The 25,461-nt window shown below is 42.8% G+C and overlaps 1 protein-coding gene across 1 annotated transcript in view; it reads left to right on the forward strand.

Annotated features, from left to right (window-relative positions):
• NSA2 (NSA2 ribosome biogenesis factor) overlaps positions 1-25,461 on the forward strand; it is a 132,677-nt gene that overhangs the window by 81,443 nt on the left and 25,773 nt on the right. Inside the window, exon 5 of the mRNA XM_044063951.1 lies at positions 17,954-18,146. Coding sequence (XP_043919886.1) covers positions 17,954-18,146 — 193 coding nt within the window. The remainder of the gene's footprint in view (positions 1-17,953; positions 18,147-25,461) is intronic.

Genomic DNA, 25,461 nt, shown 5'->3' on the forward strand with positions numbered 1-25,461 from the left:
ACTGACATTTTCAAATACCTCTGTAAGAGAGGCAGGATTATCGAAGATTTTAAACTGATCTTTCTCTTTCTTTTTCCCTTATTTTAAAGAACCTACCTGTTTTAAAGCTTGTTGTCTAAAGAACAAAAAGCCCTACAAGGGGGTAAAATATACTCAAAAGAGAGATCTTAAAACAAACCCAAGCAGGAATTTAAGGCATCTAAACCCCCTATCTCCTGACAGTCCAGCCTCCGTATGACTAATCTGCCTCTACCTCCCACCCCCCACCCCCCACCCCCTTTTACCACTTTGGCTTACCTCTGATTCCCTGGCCAAATGAACTTTCCTTATTTTTTTTTCAGTTTGGGAATCCGTCTGCAAAGACCATGGGGTTCTTTCAGTAATTTGAATGGTTACAAGATGTCATGGCTTTCTGTGCTGCACAGATCAGGTAGTCCACTCCTCCTTTTTCATCGTTAACTTTCTATTTAATCCCTCCAATTTTACAGGAGTTATTTCTTCAGGGTACAATAGAATTAGTCTCTCCTCATCAGAAGGGGGCAGGGTTCTATTTGTGGTTTGTCCCAGTCCCCAGGAAAGATGAAAATGGGAGACCCATTCTATATTTGTTTCTTCTCAGTTTATTTTTGAGAGTTCTAAAATTCAAAATGCTTGTCCTGCAGTCTCTTCTTCCCATGATAAATGCTTCAAGGTTTCTTGGTAACCTTTGTTGTAAAAGATGTGTCTTTACATTACAATCCATATAGATCAGAGGACATTTTTAAGGTCCTCTGTTCTGGAATATCATTTTCAAGTCTATTCTTTGCCCTTTGGGCCTTCTACTTTAGCAAGAAATTTGCTCCAGTTGTTGCTTTCTGCAGGCTCCAGGAAATAGTGTTTCCCTTGGTTAGATCACCTGCTCATTCTTGCTCCTTCCAGACTCCATCTTTACAAAAAAAAAAAAATGCTCCGCTGTTTGGATTTTTTGAGGTTTAAGGTGAACCCCAGTCTGGCTCCTTACAGGAAGTAGTGTTTCATGGTTGCGGGCTCAATTCTGTGTCGATGACTTCCTTTGTTCCTCTGGGCAAAGTGATAATCCTGAAGGAATATTTCCATTCACTTCTTTCTCTAGATGTGACCTCATCAAGAGAGATCTTGAGAGTCCTGGTGTTTATGGGTTCCACTAGTCTGATTGCTTGACCCAGACTCCATATGAGGAATATTCAGTGGTATCGCACATCGGAATGGATACAACGGTGCTATCCCCTGACCCTCTCAATTCCTGTCTTGCCATTCATCGTGAGGGGAGTTTTTTTGGTGGCTTGGTGGCTCAGCCAGATGTCATTCAGTCCAGAAGTATCCTTACTGGTTCCTCCTCTTTGCAAAGATCTTTACAAGGATGCTTCAAACCTGGCTTGGGGAGCTTGTCCTTTTCTAGTGGCTCTGTTTCCTTTAGAGAACAGTTCAGTGGCAGATTAATTGGGGAGCTTGTCCTTTCTAGTGGCTTCATCAGTGGAGTACTTCTTAAGTAGGTTTCTTTGCCTCCAGTCTGAACAAACAACTCAGGCTGTTTTGTTCCAAGATTCCATACTCATAAGCTTGGAAAATGGACGTCATACCTTTTTCCTGGAAGGGGGGATTCCTCTACCACCACCCACACCTAATTTCTATGTTCTTTTTTGAAAAACACGAATGACTGACCAAAATTTTTGCTGGTGACTCCCTTCTGGTCTAGATAGCTCTGGTTCCTTTTATTTCATCTGGCACAGGGCAGTCATCACATGTTATCTCACAGGATGGACTTGCTCACACAGCAAATGAGCTCTCTAATTCATCCAAACCTTCAGAATCTGCATTTAACCCTCTGGATGATCAGATTAATTCCTTTTAGGCACCGGTTCTGTGAGAATGTGATGTTCTTCGTGTTTCACTGTTGCAGTCATCACATTTGGGTTATCTGCTTGCAGTAGCCCTCAGCTTGCCTGATTATCAAAGTCTTGTGTCCTGCGTCGGTTGCTGTCTCATCTTCTGTGACGTCAGGTAGTCAGGGGTATAAAGCATGCAACGGGATGCCATTACATCAGTCTTTCTTGCCGTGCGGTGCCCGAAGCAAAAGCAGTTTGCAAGTGCATGTCGGCCGACTCCTGAAATTTTCATTTTCGAGTTTCAGAACCGAAGTCTTCAACTAAAGCGAATCCGATGTCAGTAAAAGTCAATAATTGTATTTCTTGTGGAAAGCAAATACCACATAAAGATTTCCATTCGTACTGTATTCCTTGCCTAGGCCCTGACCACGAAGTACCTCACTGTCGGTTTTGTGCCTTATTTAAGCAACAAACTATTTGTTGTCAGTATATTTACGTTTCTAAATATTTTGGTGCTCTGTTTAATTATCCAGATATGTCTTCGGTAAGCCATCTGACTACCGACATTCCGAAAAAATGCAAAGATAAAGACAGAGACAGGCTGCCTAGGTCCAAAGCTGCCGGCGACGCTTCTAAGCCAGTCGCCAATTCACTGGTACTCAGTGAGCCACTTTCGCAGCCCCTGATACCTGCTACTTCAAATTCGCAGGCCTCTACTGAGACACATTCAGAGTCCGGTGTGCTGCGAGATGCTTCGACCGTGGAACCTGCGGATGTCTCTACTTTGGATGGGTCCGGAGTCGCTGTGCAGGCACCGGCTTCTGAGGGTGTATTCAGGCCTACTGACTTGAATATTAAATCGACCCATCTTCTTCAAGGTCTAAATCTCAAACCATGACCAGAAAACCGATGCCCAGACCGCATGGTCAGGCCTCTGTGCCTAAAAAACAACTGATAGGAATGTCTGAAAACCTTATTACTGTAATCAGGGGAAGCCAGCCTTCCCCCTCTAAGAGACCTAGGGCTGAATTTGCTTATGATACTTCTGACCAGGATTCTGAATTTTCTGTTTCCTCTGATGACCAGGAATTTACCCTTATCTGCCTATGAGGATTCTGATGCAGAGGGCTGTCTGCCCCCCCCCCCAGAGGCTTTCTCTTTTGGTGAAACCTTTCATACTCTTAGGGAACATTTTTGCTGCGAAAGCCAGGATTACTCTGATTCTAAAAAGAGGCTTAGGGATTTCTTACTCCTACCCCAGCACAGGCCTTTAGCTATCCCTCCTGTACTGGACATTGTGGATGATGCCTTTTCGGAGTTTAGCTTGGCCCCTGACTCTTTACCTCCTGCTCCCAGAAAACCTGATAGATATTACAGGGTTCCTGACTCTCACAAGTTCCTTTTTAAAAATCCCACTGTGGATCCTGAGACCATTTCACAGGGACCCAAGTACATTAAGGCTACTACTGCCAAAAATCCTACCCCCTCTGATAGAGACTCCAGGGCGCTGGATAGATGGGGTAAGAAGGTATACACTTCTGCAACCTTGGCCATTAGGGCCTTAAACTGCCAGTTTCATATGTTAAACTATCAGCAGCATATTATTGGACTGCTTAAACAGACAATTATGTTGATTCCTGATTGTGCTGAAAATAAGGATTTACAGGATTTAATGCATTCTGCTGAACAGGTTGGAAAACCTACTTTGCAATGTGGTTTTGATTCACTAGAGGGATCTTGCAAGGCTGCGGTCACTGGGTCTGTACTTAGAAGTCATGCTTGACTTAAGGAACAGTCCTTGCCAGATCATGTTAAAGCTAAATTATTGGATGCTCCCTTAAACCAAGGACCGTCTGTTTGGCAACAGAGCAGAAGTTCTTAAAAAGATGGAGGAAAAAGCTAAATCTATGCAAAGTGTTAATGATTTCCTGCAAGTACAGGCCTCCAAGATTTAGTAGGCATTGGTCCTTTACTGCCTCTTCCAAGCCTTCTCAGTCCAAACCCAGATTAAGCAGAACACCCATGCTTCAGTCCCAGGGTACGCACAGGACTAAGCAGTGGGGGGCTCCAACTTCCAAATCAGGAAGTAGTAAGACCTCCCCCCTATGGTAAACTGTCTCAATGACTTAACTTTAAAACTTCCAAGCAATTCTTAACTGACTGCTCCTTTAGGGGGAAAGATTGCTCTGCAGGCAAAAAACTGGGAACTCGTTACTCAGGACAAATGGGTTTTAAATATAGTTTCCCAAGGATACAGATTTCATATCCATACATTACCAACCCCAAACGGTTCGCCAGATCTACCCCCAAATCAGTGGACAGAGGCTCAAAAGCAAGTTCTCTCTCACTCTCTGTGTCTCTCTGTGTCTCTCTCAAGCATGAAGGCTATTCAGACTGTACCAGAAGGGGACAAGAGTTTTACTCAAGACTCTGTCTGGTACCCAGAAAAGACAACTCATGGCGTCCTATCCTGGCCCCCTATCTACCTTAAACACCTTTTTGGTGATTCCAAAATTCAAGATGCTAACTCTTCACCAGTTGCTTCATAAGCTAGGCAAAGATGCCTGGTTGGCAACACTCGATTTAAAAGAAGCCTACCTGCATATCCCAATCGGGGAATCTTACAGAAGATAGCTACGCTTCAAAGCAGGCTACTTGCACTATCAGTTCTCTGCACTGCCCTTTGGCTTATCTGCTTTGTCCAGGGTATTCACAAAGTGCCTAGCTCCAGTCATTGCATTTTGCAGGCAAAGAAATATTCAAATATATCCATACCTGGACGATTGTCTAATTCAGGCAGAAAGCCAGGACATACATTTGAATCATCTGGCATTTGTACAAAAGGTGCTAACTTGTCTGGGGTACACCATAAACGAAAAGAAATCGCATCTGGTACCCTGTCAACAAACTGTATTCCTGGAAGCAAGCTTGAATACAACTTCCCATCTGCTTTCCTCACGTCAGAGAAACAAATTCATTTGACAACTTACTTCAGACTAATGGCCACAAAAACCCTGCTATCTACAAGGCAAATGCTGCAAGCCTTGGGGTTCATGGCCTCCTGCATTCTACTAATTCCATAGGCAAGACTGCATATGAGGAAACTACAATGGTATCTAAAAAGCCTATGGTGTCAACAGACCTAGAAGCAATGATTCCTATCATACCTTGCCTGCGGTTAGAGTTCTTTTGGTGGACATAGGCCTGCCACCAAAACAAGGGACTACCATTCACTCTACCCCCTGCCGCCCAAACACTAAAAGACGCATCAGACTATGCATGGGGGGGCTCACCTGGCAGGGAAGTGCATTCAGGGCAAATGGAACCAAAGTCAAATGCACCTGCGCATCAATCGAAAAGAAATGTTAGCTGTACAGAATGCTCTGCTCTGACAGCCTTCAAGGACCACATTCTTCCAGGACAATTAATGGTAAAGACGGACAACACCAGTGTTATGTGGTACATAAACAAGCAGGGGGGCACTCATTCTTACCCCCTCTGCAGACTAGCCATGGCTCTGTGGAACACGGCCTTGAGCTACCAAGTGCATCTACAAGCTCAATTCCTGCCAGGAAAACAAAATACACTGGCAGACGAACTAAGCAGAAATCTCATGGACCCACACAAGTGGAAACTGGAACCAAAGACTTTCAACATGTTGACAAACAAATGGGCGAGCCCAGATATAGACTGTTTGCCTCCCCCCAGTACTACCAATTGGGCAAATTCTGCACAAGGACTCCCCACCAACAAGCTTGGAAAGTGGATGCTCTTTCCTTCAGCTGGAAAAACCTATCGGTTTATGCCTTTCCTCCTCTGTCTCTCCTACCCAAGGTACTACTAAAGAGCAAACAGGACAAACCAAGGACAATACTGATTGCACTAGACTGGCCACACCAACACTGGTACCCCCTCTTGCGCAGTGTGTCACTGCTATCTCCATGGCACCTGCCTCAGACCCCTTCCCTGTTGTCACAACAGGAGAACCGGATTCTGCACCCTCGGCTTCAAACCCTGAACCTGGCAGCCTGGCTAATTACCTAATCTCACCGCTACCATCCCTCAGTAAACAAGTGTTGGATGTCATTTTGGAGGCAAGGAGGCCTAGTACTAGAAAATCTTATGCTGAAAAATGGAAAAGATTCTGTGCCTGGAACCAAATTCAAGGGATGGACACAGCAGCGCCCAATTTACCTCAGATTCTTCAATACTTAACTGAGATGCTTCACAAGGGCCTTTCTTTTTCCTCCATTAAAATTCACGCATCAGCCATTTCAGCTCATTATAACACAGAACCACCCCTCTTCTCTCACCCACTGCTCAGGCAGTCCCTCAGAGGGGCCAAAAACTTACGACCACCCAGGAGATCCCCAACTCCAGCCTGGAACCTCTACTTTGTATTGGAAGAACTCACTCTTCCTCCTTTTGAGCCAGCTGCAAGGGCAGATTTAAAATTCCTTTCTTGGAAAACAGCCTTTCTTTTGGCAATCACTTCAGCAAGAAGGGTGTCTGAATTACAGGCCCTTATGGCAGTGGAGCCTTTCATCTTCTTTCATGCGGACAGGGTTTCCCTCCGGACCAATCCCTCATTCATGCCTAAGGTGGTATCCAGTGTGGCTCTTAATCAGTCCATTCATTTGCCTACCTACTTTTCTAATCCACAGAACAAAGGGAACGGATATTGCACTCCTTAGATGTGCACAGACAACTTAGATTTTACTTGGACAGGACTAAACCTCAAAGGAAATCTTAACAACTGCTGGTGGCGTTTGCTGCAGGGGCAGAGGGGAAGGCTATTTCAAAGCAAACTATTTCTAAATGGATAGGCCATTGCATTCATTTCTGCTGCAAGCACCTGTCCCACAGGGGATTAGACCCCATTCAACAAGGGCTGCATCTACCTCTACTGCCTTTCTCAGAGGTGTACCTACCAGGAACATCCTAGAAGCTGCTACCTGGAGCTCTGTACATACTTTCACCAAGCATTACCATTTACCAATTTTCTCTAAATCCAGAGCTGGCTTTGCCACTGCAGTCTTGCAGGGCCTTATAGCTGGTCCTAATGCTATCTAAATGCCTCCTCCCATCCTTAGCTTTGGGAATCTACCCAAATGTGATGACTGCAGCAGTGACACACGAAGGACATAGTACAGTTGTGTACACTTACCATAAATGTAGATGTTAGTGTATTCACTGTTGCAGTCCTGGTTACCCTCCCTCCAGCCCCCTGACTTCTTTTGGCTATATCTTAGGGGGGCACCTGACATCTGGGATAAGAAAAACTGATGTAATGGAGTCGGCTGCATGCTTTATACCCCTGACTACCTGATGTCACGGAAGGTGAGACAGCAGCTGGCGCAGGACCCAAGACTTTGATAATCAGGCCAACAGAGGGCTACTGCAAGCAGATAACCCAAATGTGATGACTGCAACAGTGAATACACTCTAACATCTACAGTTATGGGAAGTGTACACAACTGTACTTTTTGGGTATTACAAGAGGCTAAGAAACCTGCTACAAGAAAATCTTACATATCTAAATGGAGGAGATTTTTTGTCTTGTGCCACAAGAATTAGGACCCTTATCAAATGGGTATCACTAATTTTCTCTTGTATGAGCTGCACAATTCAGAGCTGCCATACTCTTCCATTAAAGCATTTCAGCCATGTTTTTCTTTACTTTTGATCCATTTTGGCTTCACGTTTTTAAGGTCAAGTGATTTTTAACTGGTATTCTTCATTTCAGACTCTCAGAAAAAATCTATCCCTCCTCCTTAAGATCTGAATTATATTTTAGATTATACAATAAGGCTTTACTTTTCCAATCAGCATGAACATTTTTAAATATTAAATAATCCGTATGCCCATTGTAAATTTGCTGTTACCAACAGGAAGAGTTCTGGCTGGAGGTAGGAAAAAAAACTTGTTTCCTTCACACTGCTAGGCTATGAATTTAAAGCAAGACATGGACTTGTACGATGTACTAACATTCTGTTTACTTATACATTTTTCTTCATGACTGTTGCCAAGACATGGCTATTTTTCTTAGCAGTTGTCCTGGGTTCACTGCAGTAACCAAAACAAGAGCAAGTAAAGAAGCAACCAAGATAGGGTTAGTAGTGAACTTGTCAAGCAGAAAAGGTAAGGAAGTTTGCTAACATTATCATCCAGCAGTGATCACATTTTAGATTAACTCCTGATCACTACTGAATTAAATTGCTTAATGCTCATACATAATTTTTTTTTTTTTGTCTTTTCCTGAATTTTGTAAACTGGAACCCTCTATCTAATTATGACCACAGTATACAGATCTACACAAAGTCAAAAATAATGCAGTGACAAAGGTATGTAATCAGAGCAGATTTTAAAATGTTGGAGTTCTTTGATGAAGTCACTGTAATAACAGGTTTTGTACTAGCATGCAACTTGACAAGAATAAGAACTGAAACTCAAATGTCTTGGCATTTAGTGACTGAAATACTCAACAATTTGCCAGAAAAACACACATTTTAAGAAGAGCAGTTGAGTAATACCAGAGGGAAAAACAGGGACAATTGAGAGTTATTCTACAAGAACTGACACACTTGCGCACTCAGAGGACAGTTTGATACTATACATGTTACTATTTTTTAATTTACCCTTTTCAGTGTAGTATTTTTATAAGGCAAGTCATTATATAGAAGAAGTACAGGTGTAATAATTTTTTTTTCATTGTGGAAGGATACATAACTAAACAGACAAAATAACTGAAAAATGCCATAGTATTGCACAAAAGTAATTTAGTTGTGTAATAGTAGTAGCCCATTGCTGGGTGTGGGTAATGCCTGTTTTACCCACGGTTGACTTTGGCTTCACCTTTGTGACAAAACCAAGTCAAATGTGGGTAAAATAAGCATAACAAACCCAGCCATGGGTTATTGCAAAAAAATAAATAATTCTTCCTCCATTTGAGTCTGCTTCCTTGGAATTTACTGCTTTGAAGATGGCCCTGCTAGTATCTTTTACTTCTGCCAAATGGACTTCTGAACTGCAAGTTCTCATAGCTTTTTCTCGCTTTTTTGCTTTTTCATAAAGAAAGGATTGCCCTCATGACTTAACCCATCTTTCATGCCCAAGGTGGTCATTGAGCTGTCTTTGAACCAGACTATCCATATCCCTGCCTTTTTTTCTCCTCCCTCAAAAGGGGGAGGGTGGAGAGAGAGAGAGTTCTGCATTCTTTAGCTGCTCACAGACGACTAAGTTTTTATGTCGTTTAAAGTATATTAGAAAGTCAGACCAGCTTTTTATTTCCCTTCGCTGCAAGAAGTTGGATCTTCTGGTTTCCAAACAATTTCCAAATGGATCTCTTCTGCCATCTCCTTTTGTTCTTCTTTCAATGGTAAGGAGCTGCCAGGTTTAGTCTAGGCACATTCTGCCAGAGTGTAGCCTCTTCTGGTATTTTGTTTTTCAATTGCATAGACTCCATATCTGTTTTGAAACTGCTACTTGGTCTTCTGCGCTTACTTTTACAAAGCATCACAAGATTGATGGCTTTTCTAGAGCTAGATCAGGATTTGAGAAGTCCATCTTGCTAGGAATCTTGGATTCCAGCTGAAATCTTCATTCCTCCCTCCAGACATTTAGAAAGATGTGGGACTATTCCCACTTGCCAGTAATACTATAGTAGTAGGCATAGAAAAGACATAGCACAGTTGTGTAAGAACTTACCATAATGGTAGTTGTCCGACTGATTGCTGTTGCAGTATCACTCGTAACCCTACCTCCCCTTTTTTTGTCCTTCTTTTTTTTTTTTTTTTTTTAGACCAAGGTAGTAAGTATCCTTTCTTTCTCTGTTCTTCTGGTTGATGCATGCTTTCTGGAGGCTTCCTTTCCTTGTTGCCTTGTTCGCTAACTGGTATGAAGAAAGTAAGCCCTGGAGTACTTCATGTCGTATGTTCCTTGGTTACATTCGATATAACGGCATGAGAGGAAGATGCCTAGACTTGTTATCATAGCTGGGCATACTGCTATCCTTGGTGAGATATTGCACATGCCAGTAATACTGCAACAGTGATCAGTGATGGTGAGTTCGTGCACAGCAGTATTTTCCTAACACAACTGTGTTTTCTTCAGTATAGTATTCATTGATACTGTCCTGACTTTTGGGAAGCTTCCCCAAACATAAAAATTTAGATGGTTGAATACAGGCAGTTAGAAGAGGGAACCCTGCAGAATAGATGAAGCAAGTCCTGTCCTAACCCCTGCAGCTACCCTTAAATTGTATTGCCTGGAGATGGTGACAGCAAAAGTCTGAGTTGCAGCTTCTAAAATATCTTGTCTACTGACCCCTGTGAGGAAGGCTGTAGTGGCTGCAGTGGTGAATATGTCGGATCCAACCGAGATTTTTGCCCCCCTTTTCTGCGGACTCCAGGCTGCACTGGAAAAGCTTTATGTGCTTTGTAACAGTATGCAGTGCAGCGAGAAGGACACTTTGGTGAGAGTTTCTTGTTCACTGGCTTTTGTTCTTTTCTCTTTGCCCTGGAGGCAAATAACTGATAGTTTTTTCCCCAAATTTAGTCCTAGGCAAGTGGTTTCGGCTGTCTGTGCACATCAAGGAAATTAATTTTTTCCCCTTTTTCTTTAGTACAAGAAGAAAAATGGTAAGTGAATGGCTTAGTTAAGAGCCATCTCAGAGACCACCTTAGACCTGAAGGAGGGGTTGATATGAAGTGTCCTGATGGAAGATTAAGAAAGGATGTTATGTAGTCCTATCTCGCCGTAATTCTTGCTGGATGGGTTCGGTGCTGATTATTCGGCTCCGACTCTGCTGATACTAAAGCTTGAGAGCTTTTACTAGCTCAAGGCTAGTCCCTATCCCATGGTGCCTCACGGCAATTCCCAGATCTCGTTTGCCGCAAAAGCTTCGCAGTTGTGTCTTACTGGCTCGTTGGCTAAGTAAAACAATTGTTTACTATATTTATTCCTTTTCTACCTTTTTTCTATCCGATATATTTATAGATAGTTTATTATCTCTTGTGCGACTATTTTTTAAAGTTTTTCAACCCCTATTCCCCCCTTAGGACTGTACTGCCCATTTAAGTTAGAAGGCCATAGTGCCCGTTTAAGTTAGAGGGCCTTTCCTCCCTGTGTGTGTGTGACTGTTTAAAAAAAAAAAAAAAAACTTCACACCTTTATTGTTATTACTTTTACTGTTATCTTTTTGTCTTAGTGTCTAAGAATGTCTAAAGATAAGGATCACAAGGATCATCGCCCTTCGGGGTTCAAAAAATGTGATAGGTGTGCGCAGAAAATGTCTCTTACAGACAGCCACACCAGTTGCTTATATTGTCTTGGCGAAGCCCATTTACAGGAACCCTGCACCTTCTGTCACGCAGCTTTATGTGCTTTGTAATAGTATGAAGTGCAGCGAGAAGGAGACACTGGTGAGAGTTTCTTGTTCACTGGCTTTTGTTCTTTTCTCTTGGCCATAGAGGCAAGTAACTGATCGTTTTTTTTTTTTTTTTTCCAAATTTAGTCCTAGGCAAGTGGTTTCGGCTGTCTGTGCACATTAAGGAAATTAATTTTTCCCCCTTTTTCTTTAGCATAAGAAGGAAAGGTGGTAAGTGAATGGCTTAGTTAAGAGCCATATCAGAGACCACTTTAGACCTGAAGGAGGGGTTTATATGAAGTGTCCTGATGGAAGATTAAGAAAGGCTCTCTTTGCACATTAAGGCATAAAGATCTGAGAATCTTTTGGCAGAGCCACTAAAAACTTCCAGAACAAAAATTGGAGAGGATCTAAAGTACAGCAAAAACAGATTCCCAACAGGAACAAAAAACTTGGAAAATAAAGAAATAATCCCAACAACGACCTGGAACACACCAGCTTTATTGACATACCATAAGAGTTTCAAAAAATGAAATAAACAGAGCCTACACTGGTGTCGATTTATACTTAATGGATGCTTTATATCAAGGTGTCTTGGATGAGAATGAAGTAAAATTTTTGACAGTCCCCCACCCAATCACACCGGTCATTTTTGGGATTCCCAAAATCCACAAAAATGTCAACAACTCACCCTTTAGACCTATTGTGGCAGCCAGGGTTTCTAAGACTGAACCTTTGGCGGCATTTGTGGATTTTGGGTCCCAATGTGTGGTCAATGGAATTGAGCATATTCTGAAGGATTCATGGCACTGTTTGGAATGCTTGAGAGATACCAACAGTGCCACTCAATATTCCTTTCTTACCATTGATGTGGTGAGTTTATTTACAGTTTTTCCCCATGATGAGGGACTAAATTGGTTTAGAGAATCCTTGCTCACATGTGATAGGATAGATAAAAAAAAAAATTGACCAACTGGTGGAACTAATGGAATTGGTTCTTAGGAACAGCTATTTAACCTTTGAAAGTGAATTGTTTCACCAGATTGCTGGTGTTGCCATGGGTGCCAAATGTGCCCCTGTCTATGCAAATTTGGTTTTGTTGCATTGGGAAAGATCCCATATTTTTTGCACTAATTTTATGCAAAATATTCTGATGTACAAATAGGTTCCTTGACGATGTTCTTATTTTGTGGAAAGGCAATGAGGAGGAGGTTAAAACATTTGTAGAGTACTTAAATCATACCACTGCCTTCCTTAAATTCACCTACACGTGGCACCAGACTGAAATAGATTATCTTGACATTCATCTCAAGATCACTGATGAGGGGCTTCAAAGTAACATACACAGGAAAAAAAACATATTCCAACTCCCTACTTCATTTAAATAGTTGCCACCCTCACCATCAGAGAAAAAGCATCATTAAGGGTCAAATGGTGAGGTTATCAAGACTGGTTAGTGATGAGAAGATTTTCTTGGATGAGATGTACACTTTAGTAGGGATGTTTTGAGAGAGAGGTTATCCCCTAAAATTTGTTTTAAATACAAAACGTGAAGTGGTTTCCAAAAGGTCCACATTTTTTTCTCCTATTTTAACATTAGGTATTAAAACTGTGGGTACTACCACAAGGGATAATTCTGATGTACTTGTTTTAAAATACAACCCTTTGTGTACCCCCCTTATTGAAACAAACTAAAAAATTGTGGCAAGTTTGTTTCAATGAATACACCAAGACATGGGGACTTAACCCACGGTGGTATTCAGTAGGGGGAAAAAACATTAAAAACATCCTAGAGGACAAGAAAAATAGATGGTACAAGTCTTTGATGGTCAAATGTGGGTCATGTAAATTTTGTCGCTACATTAATGATGGGCCATATGTGGCGATACATGGGCATGATTATGCTTTATCATTCCCAGGGAGATGTAGTTGTAATACTACGGTGTTGGTCTATGTTGCCACGTGTGTCAGTTACCATGCTTTCTATGTGGGAAAAACTGTCCGAAAGCTAAAGGACAGGATCGGTAAACATCTTAGGGCCATTAGAAGGAAAGATGGGCACAATGCTCTGTTCAGTCACAGTGTTGGTTGTCCCAATTGTAAAACAATTTATTTTCTTTGTTATTGATCGGGTGGTACCGAACTGTAGGGGTGGCGATGACAGACTTCTTGTTGAAAGCAAAGTGGCAATTGAGGTTAAACGCCACGCGACCACCAGGACTTAATGAAGGTATTTCCCTCATGCCCATGTTAAAGCAGAGATCTAATAACCTTATTTAGCACATTTACCATACTGGGTACAATATTTTGTAAGACCTGGATTGAAGGGGTCTATATTAGATACTCGGGAGGCGTTTCATCAAACGCCTCATCATCGACCCGTAAACCACGAAAACACAAAACAGCAAACATGCATATAAGTGATTTCTTTCCCTTGGAAAGAAATTGCTTACCCTAAACAAAAAACACATCACTACAAACAATACAAAGTGGGGGGGCTATGCCCCCCCACACCCCTAACTAAATATACTAACTCCAAGATCAAACTACAGTGGGGAAAATGTTAAAGTAACAGAGGTGGCCAAGCGATTTCTTTCCCAGGGAAAGAAATCACTTAAATGACCATTCGCTGTTTTGTGTTTTCGTTATTTAATGGTCAATGAAGAGGCATTCAGTGAAACGCCTCTTAGAGTATATAATAGGAACCCCATTGAAGCCATTATTGGGAGCTTTATCATGAAGATTTCCATTGTACTAACTTTAGTTCAGCCCAAGTGCTTGGGAGTGTGCTTACCTCCTGCAGTGCATATACTGTGATATTAATTATTAGGAGAACACGTATAGCCCCATGTGCCTGCCATTTCTTTTCTACATGGATTAGGTTGTCAGCTTCACATTTGTCCCAGAAAAATTTCCAATTTCACTGCCAAAAATATTAACCTCTCAAAAACATTCACTTGGCTGCAATTGCAAAAGCTGCGACCTGCACAAGCATTGTGTTTATCATATAGTAGAAGAGAGTAATGCACAAGTACTGCTGTTAAGTGCCAACATTTTAACCTGGACACCCAAAAATAGAGGAGGGAAAGATTTCTGGCCTTTGTCACATAAGGTGGTGATTTCAGGAGTATCCATTGTGAGGACTGGCAAGAGGGTCTTTCTCAAAATCCCAGGCCTCTCTCTGCACACAATGGGAAGGCAAAGGTTATGGATGGCAGACATTGATCACCAAAATGGTCTTCTGTCTTGTACGTCACCAGCCTCCTTTCAGCTAGTGAAGAGGGTTGTTTGTGTGCACCAGCCTCCTTTCAGCTAATGAAGAGGGTTGAGTTTGTATGCATACTCTGTCATAGGAGACACTGAAGGTTTTGAGAGAGATGCACCCATTATCCTGTGAAGGTTTCCCTTAATAGCCTAAGCTGTCCTATTACCAGTGTACAGTTGGGAAGTAGTCTTCCAGGTTCTGTGACTGACTCTCAGTCGTTGCACTGCAAACTGAGGATTCTTCACCAGGAGCCTTTTCCTAGGTTCAGCAGTGTTTGATGGCTCAGGTTGTGGGGAATCATCAGGGCTTTGTGTATCAGAGCTTTTGTAGGACAGGCCCGAAGCATCAGTTTTAGGAGCTTGGTGTGACTTGTTCATGCAGTTGAAAGATGATGTACGTAAGGAGGCTGTCCCTTCCTCTGTGCCACTATTGGCAGGAATTATCCCAAGCAGTCGTATCCCACTACCTGACCTGCAATGTTTATCCATTGCACACTTGGCCCCACGTGTTGGTAGAACAGTCTGCAACACGTCCTCTATGATGATTCTCCAGGGGCTCATGCCTCTGCTGGTGTAAGGCACTTTACTATTGTCTGTAGATATGATGTTTGCTTTTTTTGGTACATCATGAGTTTTTTTGGCTTATTTTGGGTGGACACCAGTTTGATTGCACATAGCTGTCTGCTCTGTATCCAGAGTGGTTTACAAGGGTCTAGTCTTAGTGGTACAGGCCTTGCAGGAGAAGGACCTTCAGGTGTTACTTTACCTGGATAAATTGTTTCTAGTAGCCCTATCAAGGGATTCCTTTGTAGCTTTTCTGGTTTGGACATTCCCCTAGTTGCTGGCCATGAGGGCCTTCATAAACTGGGAGAAGACTAGCTTGAAGCCACCTTAGAGGACTGCCTTCATCTGGGCATAGTTGGACATAGAAGCCTTGGAGATCTTGGTCTTGAAAGCCTGGGTGAGGGTAGGGCCAAGGGTCCAGGCTTAGAACTTTCTGTGCTTCTGGACTTATTGATGCTGTATCTTTCATGCTGAAGATGCTTGTATTGCTGCTGACCTTCAGGTAATAGTGGCTGCATTTACATTGGATTTATGGATTGTTTGTGTTAGACTATTGTCACCGGGCCATGGAAGAATGGGTGATCTCCAGCTGTCTCGTTGTGGTTCTTTCCTTCTTGCAGCTAAACTCTTTGCATATTCTACTAATGATGCTTCCTATACTCTGCTTCAAGGTAAGTGAACCTCTGCCCTACCCAAAATACAAAGAGGAAGCTTGCTGTAAATCAGCTAGAGCTGTGTACAGTACTCCTTTGCATGAAAGAGGGGAGGGATGAGACCAAAGGCTCTCCTGATGTCTCACAATTAGCCATTTGTATGTGGTACTTAAACTACAGCGAGATGCTTATGTGTCGGGAAATGACGCATGTCTGATAGTAGGCCTTAAAGAGAGACATCACCCTTTATTTTTTTCACATTTCGGGAGGGATTAACTTGCTGGTAGCTTCCTTAAACCACACTCTTCCAGTCATGTCTTGGAATTGATAATTCAGGAGTCTTGTCTGGTCACAGTCATTTAGAGTGGTGCAAACAAGGGATCTGACATGTTCACCAAACAAGAGAATGCAGTCCTCCTTCTGCTTGGTGCAGCAAGTTAAGGGACTGTTGATATGTAGTGCATTCTTCCTCTTATGCATTCCTGTACAGTTTCCCATTTTTACCTCTGATTCACACACTCTCTCTCAGCTCAAAATTCAGAGAAGAAAGACCAAGGATAATTCTCACTGTGTATGCCTTAATGACCAGGAAGGGTGTTTCAGGTTTTCAGATTCCTAATGGGTCAGAAAATGCACACTGTCCAGGTTAGAGATCTCCCACATTTGGGTTGACAGCCAACTCTATTTCAGGGTATCACTTCTGCTGTTTAGATCTCTTGATCCTGTTGGATTTGTTGATTGGGGTCTTGGAGTAACTGAAGTTACCTAGAAGCCTTTCATTTGTTACTTGTACTCTTAAGTTGAAAGTGTTGTCCATTTAAACAGACAGGTGTCGTGTTCTGTCAGAGTTGGCTGGTGTGCAGGTTGTTTTGACCAACCTCGGACACCTGCATTACTTCAGTCTTACTTGTACTACAGTCAGTATGGACACTTCCAGAATTGTTATGCATGACTTGAAAGCCCTTCTCAGGACTTTGATATGATGAATATCAGGCTTGCCCATCCCATTTGAGTCTGTGAGCTCAGCATTTATTATGTTTGTCGTATGAAAAGTCTTTTTTTTGTTTTTCCCTAACCACCTCTGCTCACAGAATCTTGGCACTTCGAGTGCTTATTTGTATAGAATTTTGTCTGGTCTTTTAAGGATTCTGGTGTCCTGTAGTGACATCTCTTTGTGTTGCTGACATGGTCTTTGAATTATCCTTAAACTACTGCATTCATCTGCATATTTTCTCCATAAGGGTGAAAAACAAAGTGTGCCCTAGAGTCCTTTACATCCTGATGTGCAAAATCTCCTCAGGTTTTAGTTGAGTTATTCACATGAGTTTGGATGCTGGAATAGTTGTGTTCATCTCCTTTGTTCTAGGGAGGGATAGACTGGCAGTTGCTAAGCAAATCCTTTCCATGTCTTTTTGCCATCAGGTGACTGATGCTCATTGAGAAGTACTGCTCTCTGTTTTCTCTACCAGGGACATAGCTCCTTTCAGTGCAGCCTTCCATAATGTCACTGTTGCTTGGATTATGGCACCAGGAGTTGAGCATCCATTGGCAGTTTGGCATTACAGGGTTTTGGTTTCCAAGAATTTTGCCTTTTATCCATTGTTCATCTGTGACCTTTTGAGAGGTTTTTAATTTGCTTGGGATTTTCCCAGTCTGTCTCTCTCTCGCTCTCTCTTTCATACACACAAACTAAAAAATTATCTTCATATCAGATGTGCACATTGTGTACACATCATAACTGTTGGAGAGTGAGGGTCATGCTTGATTGGTTCTAATTACCCTTCTGTTACCTCTCTTTATTTTGATAGCTGCTCCATCTAACAGCCGTTATTAATATGTGGCAAATATATATTTAAACATCCTTGTAAGTTATGAAATGTATTTCTCAGTTTTCCTGTATTATAGGAGGTACTTTCTCAGTAGTTTGGATGGAGGGTAGATTTCTGACCCTTAAACTAATGTTCTTTTAGTCTGGTGCATGACTTCATGGTGTACTCCAGCAAGGAAGCAAGTGCATCCTGAAGCACAGGAACTGAAGAACAAAATAGCTGAGCTGAAAGAAGCAGAGAGGTGAACATACTAGTTGTAAAGCTTCTGAGGAAGAGTTCCTGTCAGATAAATTGATAACAGTGAGTACATATCTGCTATTTTTACTAAAAAAATACGTATCTTTAACATGCAGCCTTGCCTTAATTGAAAATGACCCCAAGAAGTACACTGTACTGCTGAGTAATGTAATACTTCTTATCCTTTTACAATAGGGTTTACGGTTTAAAAAAGCGCATGTAACCCATCCAGAACTAAAAGCAACATTCTGCCTTCCTATTCTTGGTGTAAAGAAGAACCCATCCTCTCCTCTCTACACATCGTTAGGTGTAATTACCAAAGGAACTGTCATAGAAGTGAATGTTAGCGAACTTGGCCTGGTCACGCAAGGAGGAAAAGTTATCTGGGGTAAGTTTGCATTTCTTTGGTAACAAGCTGTGCTTTTAATATGTTCAGTTATAATATTAATTTTGAACAGAAATTTTTTTTATGCATTTTTATTTTTTTAAGTTGAGGAGTATTGGCACATAGTTATGATTTGTAGTCTGTATTTCATTGATGTCTGTCTAACTGATTTATTTACAGCTGCTATATCCCCTAAACAAGGGCTGGGGCTATTTTAGTCCAACATCATATTAGAAAGTCAAAACTAAATAGAAACTTGCATTTTCACAGTTCGTTGTTTTGGTTTGAAATAATTACCGTACACTTTATTAGTTAACATGTTAGCAGTGTTTCTGAAGAAAAGGTTTAGAAGTGGACAAACCTCAGAGGAGTAGTAAGGGTGGGAGTGAAAGGAGCACTACCCCTGATTAAGCCTGTTTGGAGGCACAGTTGACACACAAGAAAATGTTCCCAATGTTTCCTGAAAGCTAAAGTGGTTGAGCATTCAAGCAGATATGATTGCGATAGTCAGTAGTATTTATTAGGAACTTTAGCAAAAAGCTATTATGTATATCTTTTTTTTGCTCTCTAAATAGAAGTATTGGCCAAGGCACCTATTGACCTTAGTTTTGCCTTGAGGTAACCTGTCTTTTGTTGCTATGTAATGTATGTATGAAAGAGCCCCCAGGATAATTACAGGGGAGTTAATCATCTGGTACAAGTATAGGTGGTAGCACAATATGGATAATTCATGTCACTGTTCATACCAGTATTAAAAGTTTATTTATCCAGTTCCATGCTGGTCAGTGTTATATGGACTCCTTTTCATGGCACCTATTGACCTTACTTTTGCCCTGAGGTAACCTGTTTTTTGTTGCTATGTAATGTATGTATGAAAGAGCCCCCAGGTTAATTACAGGGGAGTTAATCATCTGGTACAAGTATAGGTGGTAGCACAATATGGATAATTCATGTCACTGTTCATACCAGTATTAAGTTTATTTATCCAGTTCCATGCTGGTCAGTGTTGTATGGACTCCTTTTCATTATATAGTGTCATAACTTGATTCAAAATTGTGGTTGGCACAGTAATACTACTGATAAAATTGAATATTTAACTGGTACATGATATTAAAAAAAATGCACAATGAGGGAATTCATAAAAGTTAACACAAGGTATACACTATGTGTAGATCTTGAAGCAACTTTTCTGAATTCAAGAACAGCCCTATCAAAAAAGTTCCTTAGAGTGGACACAGTGTGTGCACCTTTTGGTAACCTTTATGAATCCCTCCAAAAATGTATTTGGCTCTGGGATGCCGATTACAATAAACATGCATACTACAGAATCATCAGTTGCCCTTTGTTGTTGTATGTCAGTGATGGTGGTTCACTATAAAGCACACTCACCTTTGATAGTGGAAGATCACAAGTCTGTGGCTTCTATTCTCACACCAGGTGCTTAAATTAATTTTTTAGTCCTCTCACTGCAGCTCAGTATAAGGAGAGTACTACAATCCTAAGTATGCTGCTGTTCGGATGAGGTGTGAGAACGAGTTACCATTTGCCTGTGTTGGTGGTAGCTCAGATGGGTGTAAACTGTTAAGCAGCACTTACCAAAAAGACAAGGGATGCTTTATTTTTACACACATTTAAAATAAACATCAAATTAAATACCTTTAAAATAATTAAATCACCATCTTTTTTTCCACAACGAAAAACTTTTAAGATTTGGATACATCTTTCCTTTCTGATTTCTTTTTGTACAGTAGATCACACCTAGCTTTCTACATGAGCAATGTGTAGATTCATAGGCAAAATAGGTATGCATGAAAAAGTGACTTTCCGTTTTGTCTGTCCCATATTAAGTTGTTCATTTTATATTGTACACCTCTTTGCGTCTTGTACCTTTTCTTTGCTGTAACATTTTAGTACAATCACTAGACCTTTTTGCTTTCATATGTTATATGAATTAAATTATGTTCTGTAGTCCTATCTCACCTTCATTCTTACATAAGGGTTCGGAGCCGATCCTCTGCTCCGACTCAGCCAATTACAAAGCTCAAAATCTCTCAGTTGGCTCGTGGCAAGGTAGGTATCCCATAGTGCACTAGTAAGTATCCCCAGATCTCGTTTGCCGCGTCTGCGAGTTCAGAAGTGCTTCTTGCTTGGCTGTGGCTTAGTTGGATATTTTTCATTACTTATTACAGTTATTATTGATATTTCTGCATATAATATAGCTTAGTTTACATAGTTTTAGTAATAGTTTTTATAGGTAGTAAATAGTAGTGGGTTTTTTTTGCTATTTCTCTGTAGTTATTGCTGAGAACTTGTTGGCCGTCTCAAGGCTGTGTTTGTTCTCTGAGTGGTATCCCTTGCGTGTGCTAGTTTTTTTAGATAGTTTCCTATTAGTGTAGGTCCGCATTTGTGTTAGGACCTTGTTCCCTAGTATTGTATTTCAATAGTATTTTTGTGTGCAGTGTCGTTTACTATCTTATTGGCTAGTTGCTAGCCGGTTGTTTAAATTTTACATTTTGTGGTACTTTTTTGACTTTGCTTCTTTCCTGTTTTCGTAGCAGCTAGGTCCGTTTAAGTTAGAGGACCTAGTCCTCTATTAAACTTTTCTGGTGTTGTTTCCTTAACAGGGCTAGGCCCGTTTAAGTTAGAGGAAATAGTCCTCTGTTTTTTGCTTGTCTGTGTGTGAGTTTATCTTAGTGGGGCTAGGCCCGTGGACCTAGTCCTCTGTTGTGTTTTTTGTGTATAGTTTTTCTTGCAGGGCGAGGCCCATTTAAGTTAGAGGACCTTGTCCTCTCTACTGTTTTTGATAGAGTTCTGTTTGTACTAACCATGTCTACGGAGTCCAAAGATCATAAACCTTCGGGTTTTAAAAAGTGCCTCAAGTGCTCCCAAAAAATGTCAATCACTGACTGGCATAGTAACTGCGTTTACTGCCTCAGAGCCATTCATCTTCAGGAAACTTGTTCTTTCTGTCACTCCTTCAGTTCCAGATTTCTCCAAGAAAGGAAGAGCAAATTAAAACTGAAAGGTGGTCTTAAGCCTTTCTTTGAGGAGGATATAGCCAGCTCTTCATCATCCTCAAAGTCTCCCTCTGCAAAGAAAGAGAAGGTCAAGTCGGCAAAGAGGCATTCTCCTGCACCGACTATTTTGTCAGAACCTCCTCAGAAAGTATTAAAATTGGATAAGCCTTCTACCTCTTCGGCTCCACTGTCCTCAGAGCCGGTCGAGGTTATCGTTGTTGACACCGCAGTGTTGGCCCCAAGTCTTTTGTAGCCAACAACTGAGAAATTGCATCGGAGCCAGTCCAGAGAGCTATTGCTGATCTCCCCAACTTTAAGATCTAGGTCGCCTACCCTGTCATCCAGATCCTCCAAGAGCCTTTCGGAAGAGGAGGTAGAGAGGGTAGTGCTTAGACTTTTGAAGTCGTCTGCTTTACCAAAATTGTTTCTGGCTCTGACCCAGTCGGTTCCAAAGCCATCCAAGACCATTCTCCCTGTTGCTGTTCCTCCTCTGAGCCGTGTTGGTCCTTCGGAGCCAGAGATTTCGGTGCCACTTGTTGTGGAACCCTCGGTTCCAGCACCCCTTGTGTCTTTCTCGGAGCAGAGTTCCGCTCCGATACCTTTGGCACTGTCCTTGGTTGTCTAGGAGCCAAAGCTCACCAGTCGGCCCTGACAGGGACACTTGGACCCAAACCTCCTAGGTGCCGAGCCTACCTCTTGGTTCGTCAGCTAGGTTGAGCTCGGATCCTGCATCCACCTCGGAGCTGATTGCTTTGGAGATGAGGGCTACCTCCGTTTCCTCGGAACCGGGCCTGTCCTTAGAGCCAGAGAGATCTACATTCGAGATGATGAGGAGCATGCTGTCTCTATCGTCGGCTCCGCACAAGGGTACCGATACTCTTCCCCCTCAAGCTCCGACCTCTGTCTCAGCACCATCTCTCTCTCTCGACAGCAGAGACCTGCAGCCTCAGGAGTGCCCGTTGGGTGGCCCCCAGTCTTCCGAGCCCTCCCCAGCATACCCTTCTGAGGAGACCCCCTCGGAAGAGGACATGCAAGAGGAAGCATGTAAACTCCCCAGATGAGTCCATCACCTTGGACACTGACCTCTAGGAGTTAGAAGGGTCCCCTAGGTCGTCTTCTGATGATATCTCCTTTGTAGATAGCTTAGAGATCCTGAAGCAGAGAGGCGGCTAGCCCACTGTCACTCCTTCTGATTGAGGAGTCAGTGTACCTGAAGGCTTTCGGGTCTCAACCTTCAGCCTCTTGAGTGTCTCCACCTTTTGATGAGCTCCTGGACCTAGTTAATCGAAAGGTGTGGGAAACTCCTGATGCCATGGAACCAGTCACCAGAAGACCCAACAAATTTCTTTCAGCCCCCAAAGAGAAAGAGTTTTTGACCAAAGGTATGCCTGTAGATGCCATGGTGGTGGCGGCAGCCACAGAGAAGGAACTAGCGGAGACTTCTACATCTGTCCATCCACTGAATAAGGAGTCTTGAACGATGGATAAATACGGGAAGCGTATCTTCTCTTCAGCGGCTTTTACTCTCAGATCGCTGAATTATCTCACACATTTTACTAGGCTTCAAAGAGATCTCCTTAAGGAACTAGGAGATACTCTCCAAGGTACATCAACTGAAGGTGTCCCGGAGAAAGTTATTTCTCAGTTGTCCACCTTAAACTCTATTGTTAATGCCTCCATGAGGCTGATATCCTATGCAGCAAATGGAGCAAGTAGGGCAGCGGGTTCAGGAGTCTCCCTTAGGAGACGCTCCTGAATGCACTTATGCAATTTTGTGGAGCCCTTCAAATCTACTTTTGTCACCACCCCCTTCGGTTCCTCTTTGTTTGGACCAAAGGTAAAAGATACACTCACCAGGTGCGAACAGGAAAGGAAAACTCTCTCTGCTGTGGGAGTACGTTTTACCATCCCTTCTAGACCATACCGCAAGAATCAGAGAGGCGGGAAAATGTGGTTCAAGAAATCCCAGAATTTTTCCCGGATGCACAGGGTGATTCCTCCTTCACAGGCAGAGGAGGAGGAGCTAATGGTAGACGTTGCCCTAGAGGCGGGGGGGGGGGCCGCAAAACCAGGGTGGCCGCGATTCCTTTCGTGGTTGTTCCTATCAGCGCTCTTGATGTGGGGCCTAGCTGCGCTTCCCTGCAGCCAGTCGGGGGTCACTTATCTTTGTATCCAGAAGCCTGGCTCAACATCACCCAAGACAAGTGGGTACAACGAATAATCACCAGAGGATACTCCATACCCTTCTTTCTTCCACCTCGCACCCCCATGAAGATCCCAGATGTTCCATTCAGTCACAGGGATCAAGCAACCATAGAAGTTCAAAAGTTGCTTTCAAAGAGAGTCATCCAAACCATCCCCGCAGACCAGATAGGATTCGGAACTTACTCCAGATTGTTTTTAGTGCCAAAACGAACAGGAGACTGGAGGCCCATTTTGGACCTCAGCAAATTAAACGAATCGGTAAAGGTCCAAGTTCCGAATGGTAACCCTGCTGTCTATACTCCCTCTGTTAGGGAAAGACAATTGGATGTGCTTCATAGACCTCCAAGATGCGTACTACCACATCAAAGTGGACAGAGGATCGAGGGGTCATCTACGCTTTCTGCTGGGAGCCAGTCATTACCAATTTCGTGCTCTGCCCTTTGGTCACACCACAGCCCCCAGGGTGTTCACCAAATGCATGGCGGTAGTGACAGCTCACATGAGACGTCTTGGATTCCAAGTGTTTCTGTACCTGGACAACTGGCTTCTGTCCGCCACTACCAGGCATCTACTCCTACAAGCCAGGGATTCGACCATCCAGCTCTGCACCCAGCTAGGGATTACGATAAATTGGGAAAAGTCTGCCTTGTCGCCCTCTCAATTTGTGACTTTTATAGGCGCAGAAATAGACACAGTCACCAGGGTGGCTCGTCTCCCTGCAGACAGAATTCAAAATCTCAAACAACAGATATTCAGTTTACTTCCTCAACAAAGAGTCAAGGCCAAGACGGTGCTGAAACTTTTAGGGACTATGGCTTCTACCATAACTCTAGTTCCACTAGCCAGACTGCATATTCAAATCCTTCAATGGCTACTTTTTTCCCAGTGGTCTCTTCAACAGCTGCCTCTGTCTCATCATATTCTGATAACAGAATCTTACAAAAAGGACCTTCAGTGGTGGATTCAGCCCGATCAACTGACGACTGGAACACCCTTCCTTCCTCGTCAACCCATTGCCACTGTGACCACGGATGCCTCCCAGATTGGGGGGGGGGGGGGCATTATCTAGGCAGGACTGTCCAACCCACATGGCAAGATCATGAGGCTCACTTTCTATATTGATATCCTAGAGTGAGAGCAGTACTACTAGTGTTGCAAACACTTCACAACTTTCTTCCTCTAGGGACGATAGCAATCCAGTCAGACAATATGTCAGTGGTATGGTATCTAAACAAGCAAGGAGGAACCAGATTTTACCCCCTATGTCAAGAGCCTCTTCGTGTTTGGCAGTGGGCGATATCTTCCCAGAGCTTTCTTGTAGCAGGCATATCCCGAGGACAACCAGTGTGATAGCCAACAAGCTCAGCAGGCCAATCTTGATGCCGCACGAGTGGTCTCTGAATCAGAAAATCACAGAGCAGATTTTCCGCAAATGGGGACAGCCTTGCTGTTTGCCAGTCCACTCAATGCCAAATGCAGCAGCTACTTCTCCATTATCCCCCCTCCGGGAGAGTCACCGAGAGACGCACTTGTTCACAATTGGCCTCCGGGACTTCTTTATCCATTTCTCCCCTTTCCGCTCATATCGAAAGTGATCCAGAAAGCAAAGTCCTTGGGAAGTAAAATGATTCTGATCACTCCTTACTAGCCTCATCAGATTTGGTTCCCGTTTCTCGGGCCTCATCTCCTAGACGATCCATGGACTCTGGACCCAGTTCCAGACCACTTGACACACATGTCAGGCTCCCTTCACCCCTGCCTCCACACCCTCAACTTGACAGCATGGCTGCTCCACTTCCATCCCTAGTCAGGCTTCATGATTTTTCACCTGCATTGACCCATATCCTCACGTCTTCCCACAAACCTTCCACGAGGAAATTATACGCCAGCAGATGGAGAAGATTTTCTATCTGGGCAAAAGAGAAAAATGTAGATCCTTACACAGCATCAACCCCCTTAGTGTTAGAATTCCTAACTGAACTTTTCCATCGGGGATCAGCTGCTGCTACGATTAAAGTTCAACTGGCAGCGATATCCAATTTCCATTTGGGACAACTTGAGCATAATCTGATGGCTCATAGATTGTGTAAAACTTT

The sequence above is a fragment of the Protopterus annectens genome, chromosome 2.part2 (genome assembly GCF_019279795.1).
Source record: "Protopterus annectens isolate FY-2018-M chromosome 2.part2, PAN1.0, whole genome shotgun sequence".
NCBI lineage: Eukaryota > Metazoa > Chordata > Ceratodontiformes > Protopteridae > Protopterus > Protopterus annectens.